General features: G+C 43.6%; 1 protein-coding gene across 1 annotated transcript in view; it reads right to left on the bottom strand.

Annotated features, from left to right (window-relative positions):
• LOC104277843 (semaphorin-5B-like) overlaps positions 1-13,374 on the bottom strand; it is a 79,856-nt gene that overhangs the window by 48,208 nt on the left and 18,274 nt on the right. The window contains exon 3 of the mRNA XM_009874617.1: positions 122-167. Coding sequence (XP_009872919.1) covers positions 122-167 — 46 coding nt within the window. The remainder of the gene's footprint in view (positions 1-121; positions 168-13,374) is intronic.

The raw sequence follows: 13,374 nt of genomic DNA, 5'->3' as shown, positions 1-13,374 counted from the left end.
CTCCTTGCTCCATCATTCTGGGAAAATTTACACTATATAGCCTTCTGGAAACGTACATCAAATATTACAGAACATTCTTTAGCAATCCAAATAAAACAAGAGAGTAAAAAGTTGAACATACCTGAATAAGAGAAACGTTGTGTAGACTAAGTCTGAAGAGGTAGTTCCTGCATGAACAAGCAGAAGAAGTAGAAACTGTTAGGCTACCAAAGAAGGAAAGGAAAAGTTATAAAAGCAAATCATAATTTTTTGGTCATTCATTTCTATAATATCCATTCTTGGACTCCTCTTCACAGAATGCAGAAATAGTTCCATTTTTCTTATGGCTATATGCCATATATATGTGCCCCTTGTTTATCAGTGTCTTAGTGAATCTCATAACAAAGTTCTGAGCAAGTCTAGAGTAAAATATTCCAGAATCCATAATGAAAAACCATAACAAAATCCCACCAATGCAGGGACTGTTTTGCAAACCCTGAAAGGGCTTTAGCTAAAGTCCTGTATGGGCTGCACTCATGTTTTTCTCTGCATTCTGAGAAAACTGGGGTTGGACGGAAGCCAGCTGGAGCAAAGCTGACTCCTGGAGTATGCTCCCCCAAGCCTGTCCTTGTGGGTGCTCCCATCCAGGATTTTGTGGGATTTTGTGGAAAAGGAGGAGAAGAGGACAGACACTTCTCAGCAAAATGTCTTTGCACAGAAAACCAGCAGGGAAATCAAGGCAGTGACTGCAGATACTCCCAGTCCTCCTGTCATCACATCTCCACAGGCAAAGCGAGGGAATTCCTGACAGAAGTCACTGTAGCATGAGAAACCACACAGCTGAGCTCCTGTAACCCTCCTTCTGCACGTTCATATCCCGTCACAAATAGAAGGGAACACAAATTTGCATAAACATCTATGGATGAGGCTTAGTGAACAGGGTTCATCTCACTTTTTTTGCTTCCTAAGACAATGCAGTTACTAGGAATCAGCTGACATATTAAGCCATATGGACTTGATTGTGACCATGTCTAACTTCGTATTTTTTCATCCCATCTGTCAGGGGATCTAAAGAGCTGTGATCCATGTCCCACAATCTCCCAGAGAAGACATATCTATATTATACAAGGTGAACTATATTTCTGGAGGTGGCTCTATTTAAGCAGTAGGAAGTGCAGTTTGATGATATAGCTTCCTCTGCTCTAGAAGTGTCAGTATACAGATACCCCCCTGACTGCAAGTTCCAGCCTTAGATCAGAGAAATCAGAGCTCCTACAGTGCTGAAAAGTTCCTAAGAACTCTTCTAAAGAGCCTTGTTTAGGGCTTGTAGGCAGCAGCATAATCTGCCCAAGCAAAGAAAGCAATTTAAACTTCAACATACGAGAGATTCATATTGGGTCACGATGACCGCTGTAAGGCTTGAGTGATTTTTCCTTCTTCTGTAATCTCTCACTTGTATATCACCTAAGTCATAACCATAGTTGCCTGTATACTTTGTCCTAGTTCTATAAATAAACCACATGGTCTCAACTGCTGCTGACTGTCAATAAACAAAGATGGGAACAAGAATGATGGGGAACTTTGGAAGTCAAACTCCTGGTACCAAATCTTCAGCTGATGTTGAACTTAGTTGCTCTGATTTGCACAATCCTATTCCACACTGGGCCTGGTTACCCACAGAAGAATGAGACCCATTAGCAATATCTGAAAAAAATATATAAGTAATTATGATTATACCTCCTGTAAGTACACAGAGAAACACACACACACAAAACCTCCTAGTCCTATCACTGAATATCCAGCAGTTTAGTACAGTCTGACACCCTATTCTGTCTCAAAGGGCTGCATATTTTCCCAAGTAATTTGTTATTAACTCTTTAGTATCAGCTATGGACTTAAATATTATGTCCAGCACATGCATACAGCTGATTAGAGGCACTAAGCTTACATATAGTGAAAATTTCAAAATGAAGATAAATGCTCATCCAGTGATTCATGTGAGAGCTCCCTTGGAAAAGTGCATGCTACTCTCACCAAAATATTAATGCAATTCCAGGACATGAGGTATTATGGAATAAGCCTTCTCCTGGAGAAGTTAAGCATGTCACTGGCCTCCAATCTTACAATATCCTAAGGAGAAAGTTCTCATACCTAGGGACTTGAAGTTGCTATCCTGTTGTTAAGCATGCTATTTAAATGCATTGATTTTGCAAGTCTTATAATGTGGATTTCAGTCCTTTCTTTTAGTCTTGTGAAACGCTGGACAGTTTGACTGAGTAATAAATTTTAATACTAGTTGTTTTTTTTCTGTGATAGCACTGTGTAGCAAATGCAACCAGAAATACCATTAATAAAAGAGATGCATCTAAAGGACACCATTTTTGTTGCACTTAGCCAAAACAAATGCAGACAGGAACAGTGTCCATTGAAGTAAATCCAATTTCTGTCCTCCCAGTGACTGCTGTGTAGCATCTGGACAAAGCATGAGTGGTGAGATCACTTGGTGGCTGAGACCTAAACCAGGCAGGAATGTAATACTAATGTGAATAGAACAATGATCTTTCAAAGGCTTCATATGACCCTTCAGCCCTTTAAGTCCGACCTTGTGTCTTTCTTACAGAAAGGAGGCCTTCCCTACATTTTTCACCAGCTTGCCTCACCTGGTGTCTGCACCGCCACTGGCAGTTTGTTTTGTTTGTTTGATCCTTCTCACATCTTATCAGCAGTAATATGAACACCAGTAGACAGACCAAGCTATCAGAGACATCTCCAGACTCCAGTTGACCTGCCCAGCCAGAACTGGCTAATTCTTAATTAATAATATACTCCTTTAACCATGCTTGTTCTGTAAAGCTATACCAGCAGTAAAAAGCCAAGGGGATCTGCTGAATAAGACAGTGTCATTTTTATGAATTGCATTTTAACTGTAATTTCAGTCCAAGAATGAGCAAGGTCTCTGAATGACAGGCATGGTTTATCGTACCTAGAATTGCCCCATTTGTGTCCTTCTTCCTGCTTGTGTTTGAAGTTATGTCTGTTTAATACCTTGCTGAACTATAATTTAAAGCAGCTGAGAGTAAGATTAAGAAATATATGAGAACACTGAGAAATCTGCGTGAATGGATGAGGCGCCTTCTCAGTCTTCCCTTTTTTCTTTTTCTCCCCTCCCATTTTGTCTTGTAAGTGAACACTGGCTAATTCATTTCTCTCTTAATTTAAACCCATCTGGACTAGGCCAGAAGAGCAATTGCCTGGTGCAACCAGCTATTCTAAAGACCTCCTTCGTCTGTATAAAAAGCTGGTGCACAAACTTGGAGGGATAGGAAAACCTTCTTACTTTCTGTCCTAAAAGGTCACACAACTTTGCTCCATGGTATTAAAACATGAGCTCTGTTTCATCCCAGAGTTGGCTACATTTCAGCCATCTCCAGAGCAAGTGACTACACTTCTCTAAGTGCTAGGACAAATGATATTACACACATTAAAAGGTGCCTCAAGTTATTAATTATTATTACTACCAACGTTATTATTCATGAACATCAGTGCATTTCTGAAAATGCCCATGTTGAATAGTAATATCCTGCAGTCTCAGCCAAGTCTAGCATTTTGTTGCGGTAAGACACTGAGTGGGTTGCTGGTGGTTCCTCCAGAGACAGATTCACAGCAGACGCCTGTTTTAACAACCTGAGGGTGCATCCCCTCTCTGTCACCTCTGACTGCAGGCGCATATTATTCCCCTGCTCAGACATATGAAGTTACCTGCTGTAAAGACCCTCTTCCTCTACACAACGTAGTATTGAAGGATTTGCAGTCTACATATATACAGAAGAGTGAAAAAGAGACATTGTTCTCATTTAAATTTAAAGCACAGATTGAGCAACTTAGCCAGCATCATAGAGCATATCTGCAGCACAACCAGGAGCTGATCTCCAGGTTGATTTGTCTATTCCCTGGGTAGTAAAATAACTCTCCCCTAAAGCTGGGGTACTGCATGTAAACCTGTGCTGAAGTGCAATTTTCACACACATAAATTGGTTAGATGTTAAAATACTTTTGTGAACTGAGCCCTCTTACGCTGGTCTGCATACAAAGCGAGCCAAGCTATAGTATAAATCCTGTAGATGAAAGTATTTGTTAATTGGCTTCATAATTTGTATCTGGCTGCCTTGTAAAATGATTAAGTGCTCACCGTGCCTGGCACCACAAAGCATACGTATCAGAACAGCAGGAGATCAGCTGAGATGTGTTTCAAGAAAGGGTGTAAGAACATATCCACTTAAATCTGTTTGCCATGACATTCCCAAGTCAAAGCTGCTTATTAAGTGTTTATTTCATATAGCCAAGCATACCTTGGATGAACTTGGTAACATGATGCCCATGGACTCGTTCACACATTGCCTGGCCTTGAAACGACTTACAGCAAAGTGCTTCGTCTATGATGCCACTGAGCAACAAAGCTACAAGACAAATTAAGCCTTTGCAATGGGAAGGTGCAAAAACAAGAGTGCTTGAATAATAGCAGAGACCCTTTCTCACATTTCTCAACTCCGTCCACCTCCGCACACACCCAACAGGGAAGATAAACTCTCTGTGTTTCAGAACAACCCCTGCTAGCAAACTGAGAGCCACAAGATCCCTAGTGCTAACCATGACCGAAACCTCTCAGGACTTTGATATACACACAGAGACCAATAACATGCTACTTTGTCTCAGCTGGTCTGTATCGCTACAAGACACGTAAACCTGCTCATTTGTTGCTATTTGCCTGCACCTTTTAGTAGAGAAGCTCACCCCTCCCTTGTTACCCCCTCTTTGTATGCAGACAATCACCATGCAAGTAGCAACAAAGCCAAAATAAGCTGATAATAATGTTTGACCATTAAAAAAAAAAATTAGGGAAGGCTGAAGAGAACTGACTGAAGAGTCACTTTCCCTTTTGGGGTCTATTATTGCACTGAAACAGCCATCCAACACAGTCCACCTGAGGTACTGGAGACTCAAGTAGGCTGGTGGTGCTCTGGGAAGGTGTTCCCCACTCTCGGAGAATGGAATAGAGCAGACTGTTTCGGTTAGAAGGGACCTGCAATGATCATCTAGTCCAGGTGCCTGTTCAGGGCTGCCCAAAAGCTAAAGCATGTTGTTAAGGGAATTGTCCAAATGCCTCTTAAACACTGACAGGCTTGGGGCATTGACCACCTCTCTAGGAAGCCTGTTCCAGCGTGTGACCAGCCTCTTGGTAAAGAAATGCTTCATGATGTCCCTCCTAAACCTCCTCTGGTGCAGCTCTAAACTACCCCCACACATCCTATCACTGGATCTCAGGGAGAAGAGATCAGCATCTCCCTCTCCAATTCCCCTCCTCAGCAGGGGATTGTGTGCCATCAGGAGCCAAGTCTGCGAGCGGGATTTACAACTGTCACAGCATAGATAATAAGAAAAATAATTAACAGAACAGGGTCCTTTGGGCAATATGAAACAAGACAGAGAATTATGCATGTGACAAACCTAATGCTCCCTTCTGGCACTCCTAGAAGCCATGTGCTGGGGCTGAGTCTCAGGCTACAAGCCAGCAACTCCTGTCAGCTCTTCCTATCTTTGCTCCTGGAGGCCTTAGATATACTTTGTATTTCCACAGTACATGACAAACACTTAGCTTAGTCATGCTTCACGACTCCCTGGGAGCTGGTTAGTATCATTCTCCCCCTTACACTAATGGAGAAAATGAGCCAGAGAAAGGTTAAATGACCTTCTCCAAAGCACATAGCAAGTCAGTGATGGAACTGAGATCAGACCTCAGGTCTCTTGGCTACCAAATCTCATGCTAGATTAACGTGCAGTGCCTCTATGCAGGTCCAGCTGTGGCTGAACTTTTCAGAGGGTTATCCACATTTCTGAACTACCCAGCCATCTCAGGAAACCCAGCTCCTGAAGGATGATTCTGGCCTTTGCTCTCAGAAGGAGTTAATTACATGCCCATTCCAGAGCGTGAAGTAATGATCCGTTTGCAAATGCCACTCCAGTGATTCATTTGAAGGGCCTAGCATACACATGCTGGAGAAAAGGTGGAGAGCCAGCATCTCCTTTACAAGCTGGGTACATATTCACCAGAAATTTTGTTTCTATTGAAGAAAGACTTCTCCGGTACATCACTCTTCCTTAAAAATCAATAGATGTTCAACAGAGAACCATACTAAATGGCATACAGTAACATGATGCAGTTGCTGTATGAGCAATTGCTTTTCCCAGAGCAACACTTCTCAGTGATAAATCCAGCCAGAGCTAGAGGAGCATCCTCTTAGAAGAGGCTCCTTATGCAAACAGCATATCATTCTCATTAAGCAGGTCCCAAATGAAGCCAGGGTCCCAGCTACCATTTGTGGGTTGCTCCTGAGGCCCAGTTAGTACTTGCTAATGAAAACAAGAGTGAAAATCAAATCCTCTATATTCCAGTCAATGGAGTAGAACTACTTTCAGTTTTAAGGTCATAGGGTGCAGGCCACCTCTAGGAAGAATCACTAGATGCTTACAGCTGCCGAGCATGCAGGACAACAGAGAAGCTGTGACACCCTTGGACTATACCAGTCTTCAGAAATCCAGATGGAAGGCTGCTGCCATGGGAGGGAGAATCACAGAATCATAGAATGTTCAGGGTTGGAAGGGACCTCTAGAGATCATCTAGTCCAAACCCCCTGCCACAGGAGGATCCCCTAGGGCAACCACACAGGAACCGTCCAGACGGGTTTGGAAAGTCTCCAGAGAAGGAGACTCTACCACCTCTCTGGGCAGCCTGTGCCAGGGCTCTGTCACCCTCACAGTGAAAAAGCTTCTCCTCCTGTTGAGGTGGAACTTCCTCTGTTCTAGCTTACACTCATTATTCCTTGTCCTATTACTGGGCATCGCTGTGAAGAGACTGGTACCTTCTTCTTGACCCTCACTCCTCATGTATTTATATACATCAATAAGATCCCCTCTCAGAAGGAGAAGCAGGAAGGGAATCAGCCCTTGGATAGAGAGCCGTGTCCCCTCTTCCATTGGCTTGCAAGGGCAACAGGAAGCTGGCTCTGGTGTCTCTGGCCCTTCTCTTTCCTCAGGGCAGGAATGGCAAAGCCTCGCTCCAGTGTGATCCCACCTTCTTGGGAGTGACAGTGTTTGCTATGCTCCTGAGACACCCTGAACCAGCTGTTTTCTGAAGGGTAACCATATGTACACACTTCAGAGAACAAGAACATTTAACATATTGTTAAACATATTTATAAAATGCAGGTCAATCTCCATATTTTTTTCACATTTCCCTCCCTCTGTTTCACTAGATGAGTTTCTTCAAAACCTCAGAGATGGAAACTGAGCCAAATTTTCAAAACTCATGTGTGAGTTTGCTCCTGTTTTCCTGACAGAGTGAGTCCATCTCTCAGACCATCATATACTATCCTGCGTGTCACCTAAAGTCTCTTGTGACATGTGGCTGACAGCTCTTCTCTTCCCCTCTCATCCAGTTGGCAGAGTCACCGAACACTTAGAGCACTTAGAGTGCTGTGATGTGGTCCCAAACTGCATGGGGACTTTTGACCTTCTATTTGCCCATCACTTTTAGTTGCGCTTTCAGTAAGTTGTACTGCAGAATTCCTTTTCTTCTGGTGCACTGATTATCATTCAAATATTCCCTGGCAGCCCCCCCACCTGCCTACTTAGGCTGATAAACATGCTCAGTTCTGTCAGGCTTTCCTCAGACTCTGGGTGAGTTCAACATGACTTGTATGCAAAGACTGATAGAGTCGGCTGGTGAGCTTAAGTTATTGCCAACCAATCCCTTCTCTTTGCTGTGTTTTTTATACCTTTGCAGTAGCACAGAACAGTAGGCTCAGCACCTAAACATCTGGATATAAAGTGATATGCAAGTCGCTGTGGTAAGCCCTGCCATATAAATCTGACATATCACCAACTTAACCAGAGCAGAAGAGCGTATTTTCAGCAATGTAAAAAGGAAACTGCTCTGCAGCCGCATCCTCTGATGCTGTAAAACACATCAGGTCCAAGCCTCCAAGGCATTTGACCTGATGTTTCCTCACACCTCTACTCTCTGAAATAAAATCTTCAAACTTAATTATTCTCAGTGTGTTACTAAAGCAAGCAAGTGATAGGGTATCACCAAAAATATGAGATATTGTTCCAGTCATGCCTGCAATTTGCTGTGTAAGGATGCTTCCTATCAGCCTGTGCTGTGCCAAGATTGCCCTTCACACCACAGTGGCTGCGCAGGGGCTGGCCATGAGTCAGCCGAGATCCTCATTCCTCTGAAGATCGGCAACAGCACACGGACTCCAGGCTGGTGAGGTCATTTGCAGAGAGGTAGATGGAACTGCTCTGCACGTGATTTGAAGGACCAGCTGGTTTCTCTGTTGACAGTTCACAGACCGGAGACTGCCACTGCCTCATGCTCTTCTTCATACACAACGCCTGGGCCGAAGCTGTCTCTTTGCTCTCCTACAGCTGCGGCTTCTTCTCTGCATTGGTCCAGCCCAGCAACCCGACAGTGCTGCAGTATAGCATTTTATTTGATTGATTTATTCCAAATTAATTAAAATTCATGTTCTGCACTTAAGAAAATGCACAAATTTTCACTAAGAAAAAAAAATTTACTCTTTGAACAAAATTTGGGCCAAGCTCCAAAGCTCCCAGATTCCCATAATTATGAAAATCGTCCTTCTGTCCTTTCCTGTCCACACCTCTTCACCTCCTCCTCAAGGGACCTAAGCCAGGGACAGCACAGATTTGGGGTATGACAAATTCAGACTCCTTGCAGACTAGCAGAAGAAAGTAAACTCTATAGGTAAGAACCAGACACCCCAGCGGGGCTTCATCCTTCCACACTTATACGAGGGCTGAATCAGCCTCTCCAGGCACAGTATCAGGAAAATCTCCCTCTGAACTATCCCAGGCTCAAGCACAGAGGTTAAGACCTGCACTGTAAATCACACTTTTGTTCCCCGTGTAAAGAAACCGTGCACTCCCAATTACGGATTTAACCAGCTGCAATGTCTAATCACAGGTTTCTCACCTTAACCATATTCTTTAACATGCAGGTCAGGCAGCTGACCATCAATGGTCCTTTGAAAGTTTCTGTAAATTTCAGAGAATGATAGTCCCATTTTTCCTCACATCACCATGTTATCTGCCTCCCTCCAATCCCTGATAAAAGGATACAACTTTAATTAGAGCATTCTTCTGTCTGATAGGAAAAATCACATTGAGAAAGGATGGTATTTGTTTTTCTAGGTTTCTCTGCAGCAGCGCTTTCAGCTACACTCCTACGATCTGGATATAATCAAAAACATTATCATGCTCTTTGCTTGCTCACGTCCTCATTAATACCTCAACTAGCAAGGTAATTTCTCAGCCAAACGTGACTTAGTAGGAGGTAAAGCTGGCGTAAGACAGTGCAATACTACTGCAAGTCATCAGAAATGGCAGTAACTCAGCTCAGTCGACTGGTCTCAGAAAAGCATTGAGTGAAATCCTGTTGTCAGGGATGAATGGCACGTTATTCCCAGCTGACAAAGGGACAAGCCAGTGGACTATTTAGCCTTTGGTTCTGCCCATGTGGCTGTCATCAACGTCATCTGCATGTTAGTCTCTCCGTGCTATATGAGACTTGACTCTTTCAGCCATGCTGAAGCCCCACTGTCCCAGTGTAACTGTATGGGAGTCACAGACTTTCTTGAGCATTTTGAAGACTTTTGTTGTCTTTGTAGATACAAGGCTGAGGGCAAATCATTAAACTACCAGGTGGAAATACAACCATATCCCCCACCTCGGCCACAAGTCTTCTGTGAGTTCATAGAAGAGCTTTGTCTATGCCCACATTGGCCAAGTGCAGAGACCTCTGAGGTTGCGCCGACTTTGACTGGTTCCTTCAGAAAGCACAGTTTCGCTGCAGGAGTAGCTGTGTTAGGGCAGCAAGCACTGAACTACCTTTTAGATCTACTATAAACTCACATGTCTCAACATCACAGCTTCTTACAGGGCAGGCTTGCTCTTCATCTCTCTGGGCCTCAGATTCCCATCTGTAGTGTGAAATTATCAGTGCCTCCCTGACTCACAGAAGCCCTGTGAGGACAAATGTTGGTGAGAAGACCTGATCATTTGGCAACAGAAAGTATTCTTGACACTCAGTATTCCTGATACTCTAAATCTGTGGATCAACTCTGATTCAACTTCTGCCACTGAATTTCCTGGTTCGCAAAATGCTTTTTTGCCCAGGCAACATAATCTGCAGAGACTTATTTTCTTCAGGGTTCAGTGGCAGTCCAGACCTGGACAGGATTGAAGGTGCCCAAGGGTAAGAGTGATATTTTCCAAGCAGCACACATTGTGAGAGTTATACTGCAGTGCTCTGGAGCATTCTGCCAAGCAGGCAGGAAAGAGCCTAGACTCTGCCAGAAATCTGCATGAAACCCCGTGTCTGACACACTCACCTATCATACACTGGAGACTTTAAATAAACTTAAGGTGCCAAACCTGCTGGTTGAGGGTCCTAGAGTATATTTACAATTTGCCATATTTCTGCAAGCTGCAGCTTGAAGCAACTCTTTTGGTACATCAGTCATTCCATTCAGTCTTCAGCTCCTGAGCCTGCATGATCCAGAGTTGTTTTAATCAGGAGCTATCATAACCAGGAAGGGGTGCATCCAGCCTGCTGTGCTCCCCCTAAAACAACCCTTGAAAATTCCTATAGCACTTTCCCGCTCCCCAAACTATCTGAATCTCCTTTCTTGAACTCATCTACTTAGCATTAACAGGCACATTCACTTCAGCTCTAAAACAAGTATGAAAATCACCCCCGTCAAAGCATCTAGACTTGCACCATGAGCACCTTAGTAGGTCTACATTTACTGCGGAAAAGTATGGCAGTCTACAATGACGTGCACTTTACTAGTCAGTTTTGAGTCCCTTCATGCAGCCTTTTCCAACTATCCTCTACCTCCTTGTCTCAAGGGCTCCTGAGCTGCAGTTCCCCATGCGACAGCCATGACAGACAATCCTTTCCTATCTCCTCATGGAGCTGACAGCCCTCTTGGAAGGTAGAACCATGAGGACTTCTGGTCATGACGTTTTTTGGCTGGCTTTCTACAGTAACACTTCCACTCACTTCAAATGGCCAACTCTCATAGCCATGCCTCTCACATCCACAGCCCCAGCAGGCTACTGCCCCGAGCTGACACCCCTGTGGTTTCCTTCTGGGAAAAGTCAAATGTTTCTCTTAGGGCTTCCCAGCCACTCTCTGTGCAGCCATTTGTTTGTGCACCATCCTCCTGTTCTCCAAGCTGTTTCCCTTCAGCTTGTTGTCGTGCCAGATTGTCACACGGTGTTTCAACCATCCTCCTTTAAACCTTTTATGTTCTTCTCACCAGGGAGTTCTTGTGAAGCATGCTTTTTGGCTTGACTCCAAGCAGGGTCTTTCATATCATCATTTCTTTACTGGCTCCTCTGCCCAGCCAGTAATGAGATCTCAAGGAGTGAGGCTGCTTGAGGAGGTGGGATGTCACAGCTACACTATGTACCTCCTCCAGAAAATGCATCCTCTCCAGGGACTGGGCACCCTGCCTACAGCACAGGTGAGAGAGCAGAGCACTGCTTCTCCAATATGCAGGTGAAATCACTGCCATGACCATATTTTCAAGCATTTTCTGAGTAATAATGAGATCTAGAAAACTGTTTTTCCTCCCATTAAAATCAGCTCAAATACTAATCACACACACTCAAAAGCTGAAAAAACCAGCAAATATTTCAAAACAATCACTCCTTCACAGAAGAAAAACAGTGTATTAAAATACTAACACTACATTTAAAACAAAAACAGAACATGCAAACTATGAGTCAGAATGAAGGTTATGAATTTTTGAAATGTGTGCTTTTATATTTATTGAAATGTTGCTTATAATATGGGTAGTATGAGATTTACAATGTTCTAAACTATTCATATCCTTACTTGCAAGTGTTTGGATTTTACAAATGACGTGACAAGTAAATACGTTGCTTAGAAACCACAGTGGGCTTTTGAAACTAATTCTTTTGTTCCTGGGATTTTGACTTGGCAGGTATTTGGTGCGGTGGAGTTATCAAACTCCTCTGGTTTGCGCTCAGACATCACCAGTCATTCAGGGAGGCCTCTCAGATAAGGATAAAGCTTAAAAATCTGAGACTCGTGTTATTCCAGCTCCCCGTCTGCATGGCACGCCCTCAATACCTCTTACAGTTTCAGTCATGCTGTGTCCAATACCTGAAACCAAAAGCCCTCATGAGCCTCAGGATCTCCTTTTCTTCTAGAAAGCATTTTCTGTGAAGCTTTGAAACACAGGATAAACCAAGCCAAAGAGATGCTGCGATGAGGTCATACTGCTTTTAAGCAGAGACAGAAAGAACTAGTCTGAAATAATTTATAACACTATCATCTAAGAGAATGATGTTAACCAGGAAATTGAGAACTGGGAGTACTTATAAACTCAACCCTGATCCTAAACTCCTTCCACAACCCCAGAATAGCTGGCATTACTACTAATATGATCTACAGTAGCACATTTAAGCATGGTTAACATTTAAATTTAGGTTTCATAAATTACACCCTGTAGAGATGGATAGAGACAGCTCCTATCTCTTTGAGGTATTGTTTCATTTGCAAATTCAAGCAGATGGTGCACGAGCAACTAATGACTCAAAAAATCACCCCTAAAAATAGTCCAGAACAAGGTGTGGATTTATCAGGGAAGAAGGGAACAGAAAAGGCTTTACTTCCCCTTCCCATTTCTCTGGCACAGCTCCAGGAGCTCAGCGCATCCGGAGCTGCACAGCACTGGGGACCCCGTCCACACCCCCACATTCATGCACCTCTCCCTATCACCTCACACAGGGTGGAAATGAGATGGTGAAGACGGAAAGGGCTCAGCACTCCCCACTTCCCGCACATCAAGCCTGTATCCAATTTGAAAAAAAAACATTCTGGGAAATGACATCTCCATTAACTCTATGAAGAACTGTTCGGCAGAGCTATGTGGCACCATCGAAACTTTTCAGTCTCCCAGTCAGGTGGGCAGTGCTTCATGAAAACTGAATTTTCCAAGCAAGTTCTATAAATACTCGTTACTGCTTCCCCAGGAAACAATGCAATGCAATATATTCTACTTCCAGCAGGAAGCCAAATTTGCTGTTATTCCCGTATTTATGATGATATTGTAGCCTTGTGTCTCACCACACTCGCATAAACTCTTGCCGAGGCAGAGACTCCCTCCAGGACGCGTTGCTGGGGTTTGAGGAGGGGTGAAGCGTGTCAGCGGCAGCAGCATCTGCACAGGGGCAAACTTGCCATGCAGCCAAATTATGTAAACCATAAATTCCTCAGAG

Source organism: Apaloderma vittatum, unplaced genomic scaffold, assembly GCF_000703405.1.
Source record: "Apaloderma vittatum isolate BGI_N311 unplaced genomic scaffold, ASM70340v1 scaffold1868, whole genome shotgun sequence".
NCBI lineage: Eukaryota > Metazoa > Chordata > Aves > Trogoniformes > Trogonidae > Apaloderma > Apaloderma vittatum.
This window is presented reverse-complemented; position numbering and strand designations above follow the sequence as displayed.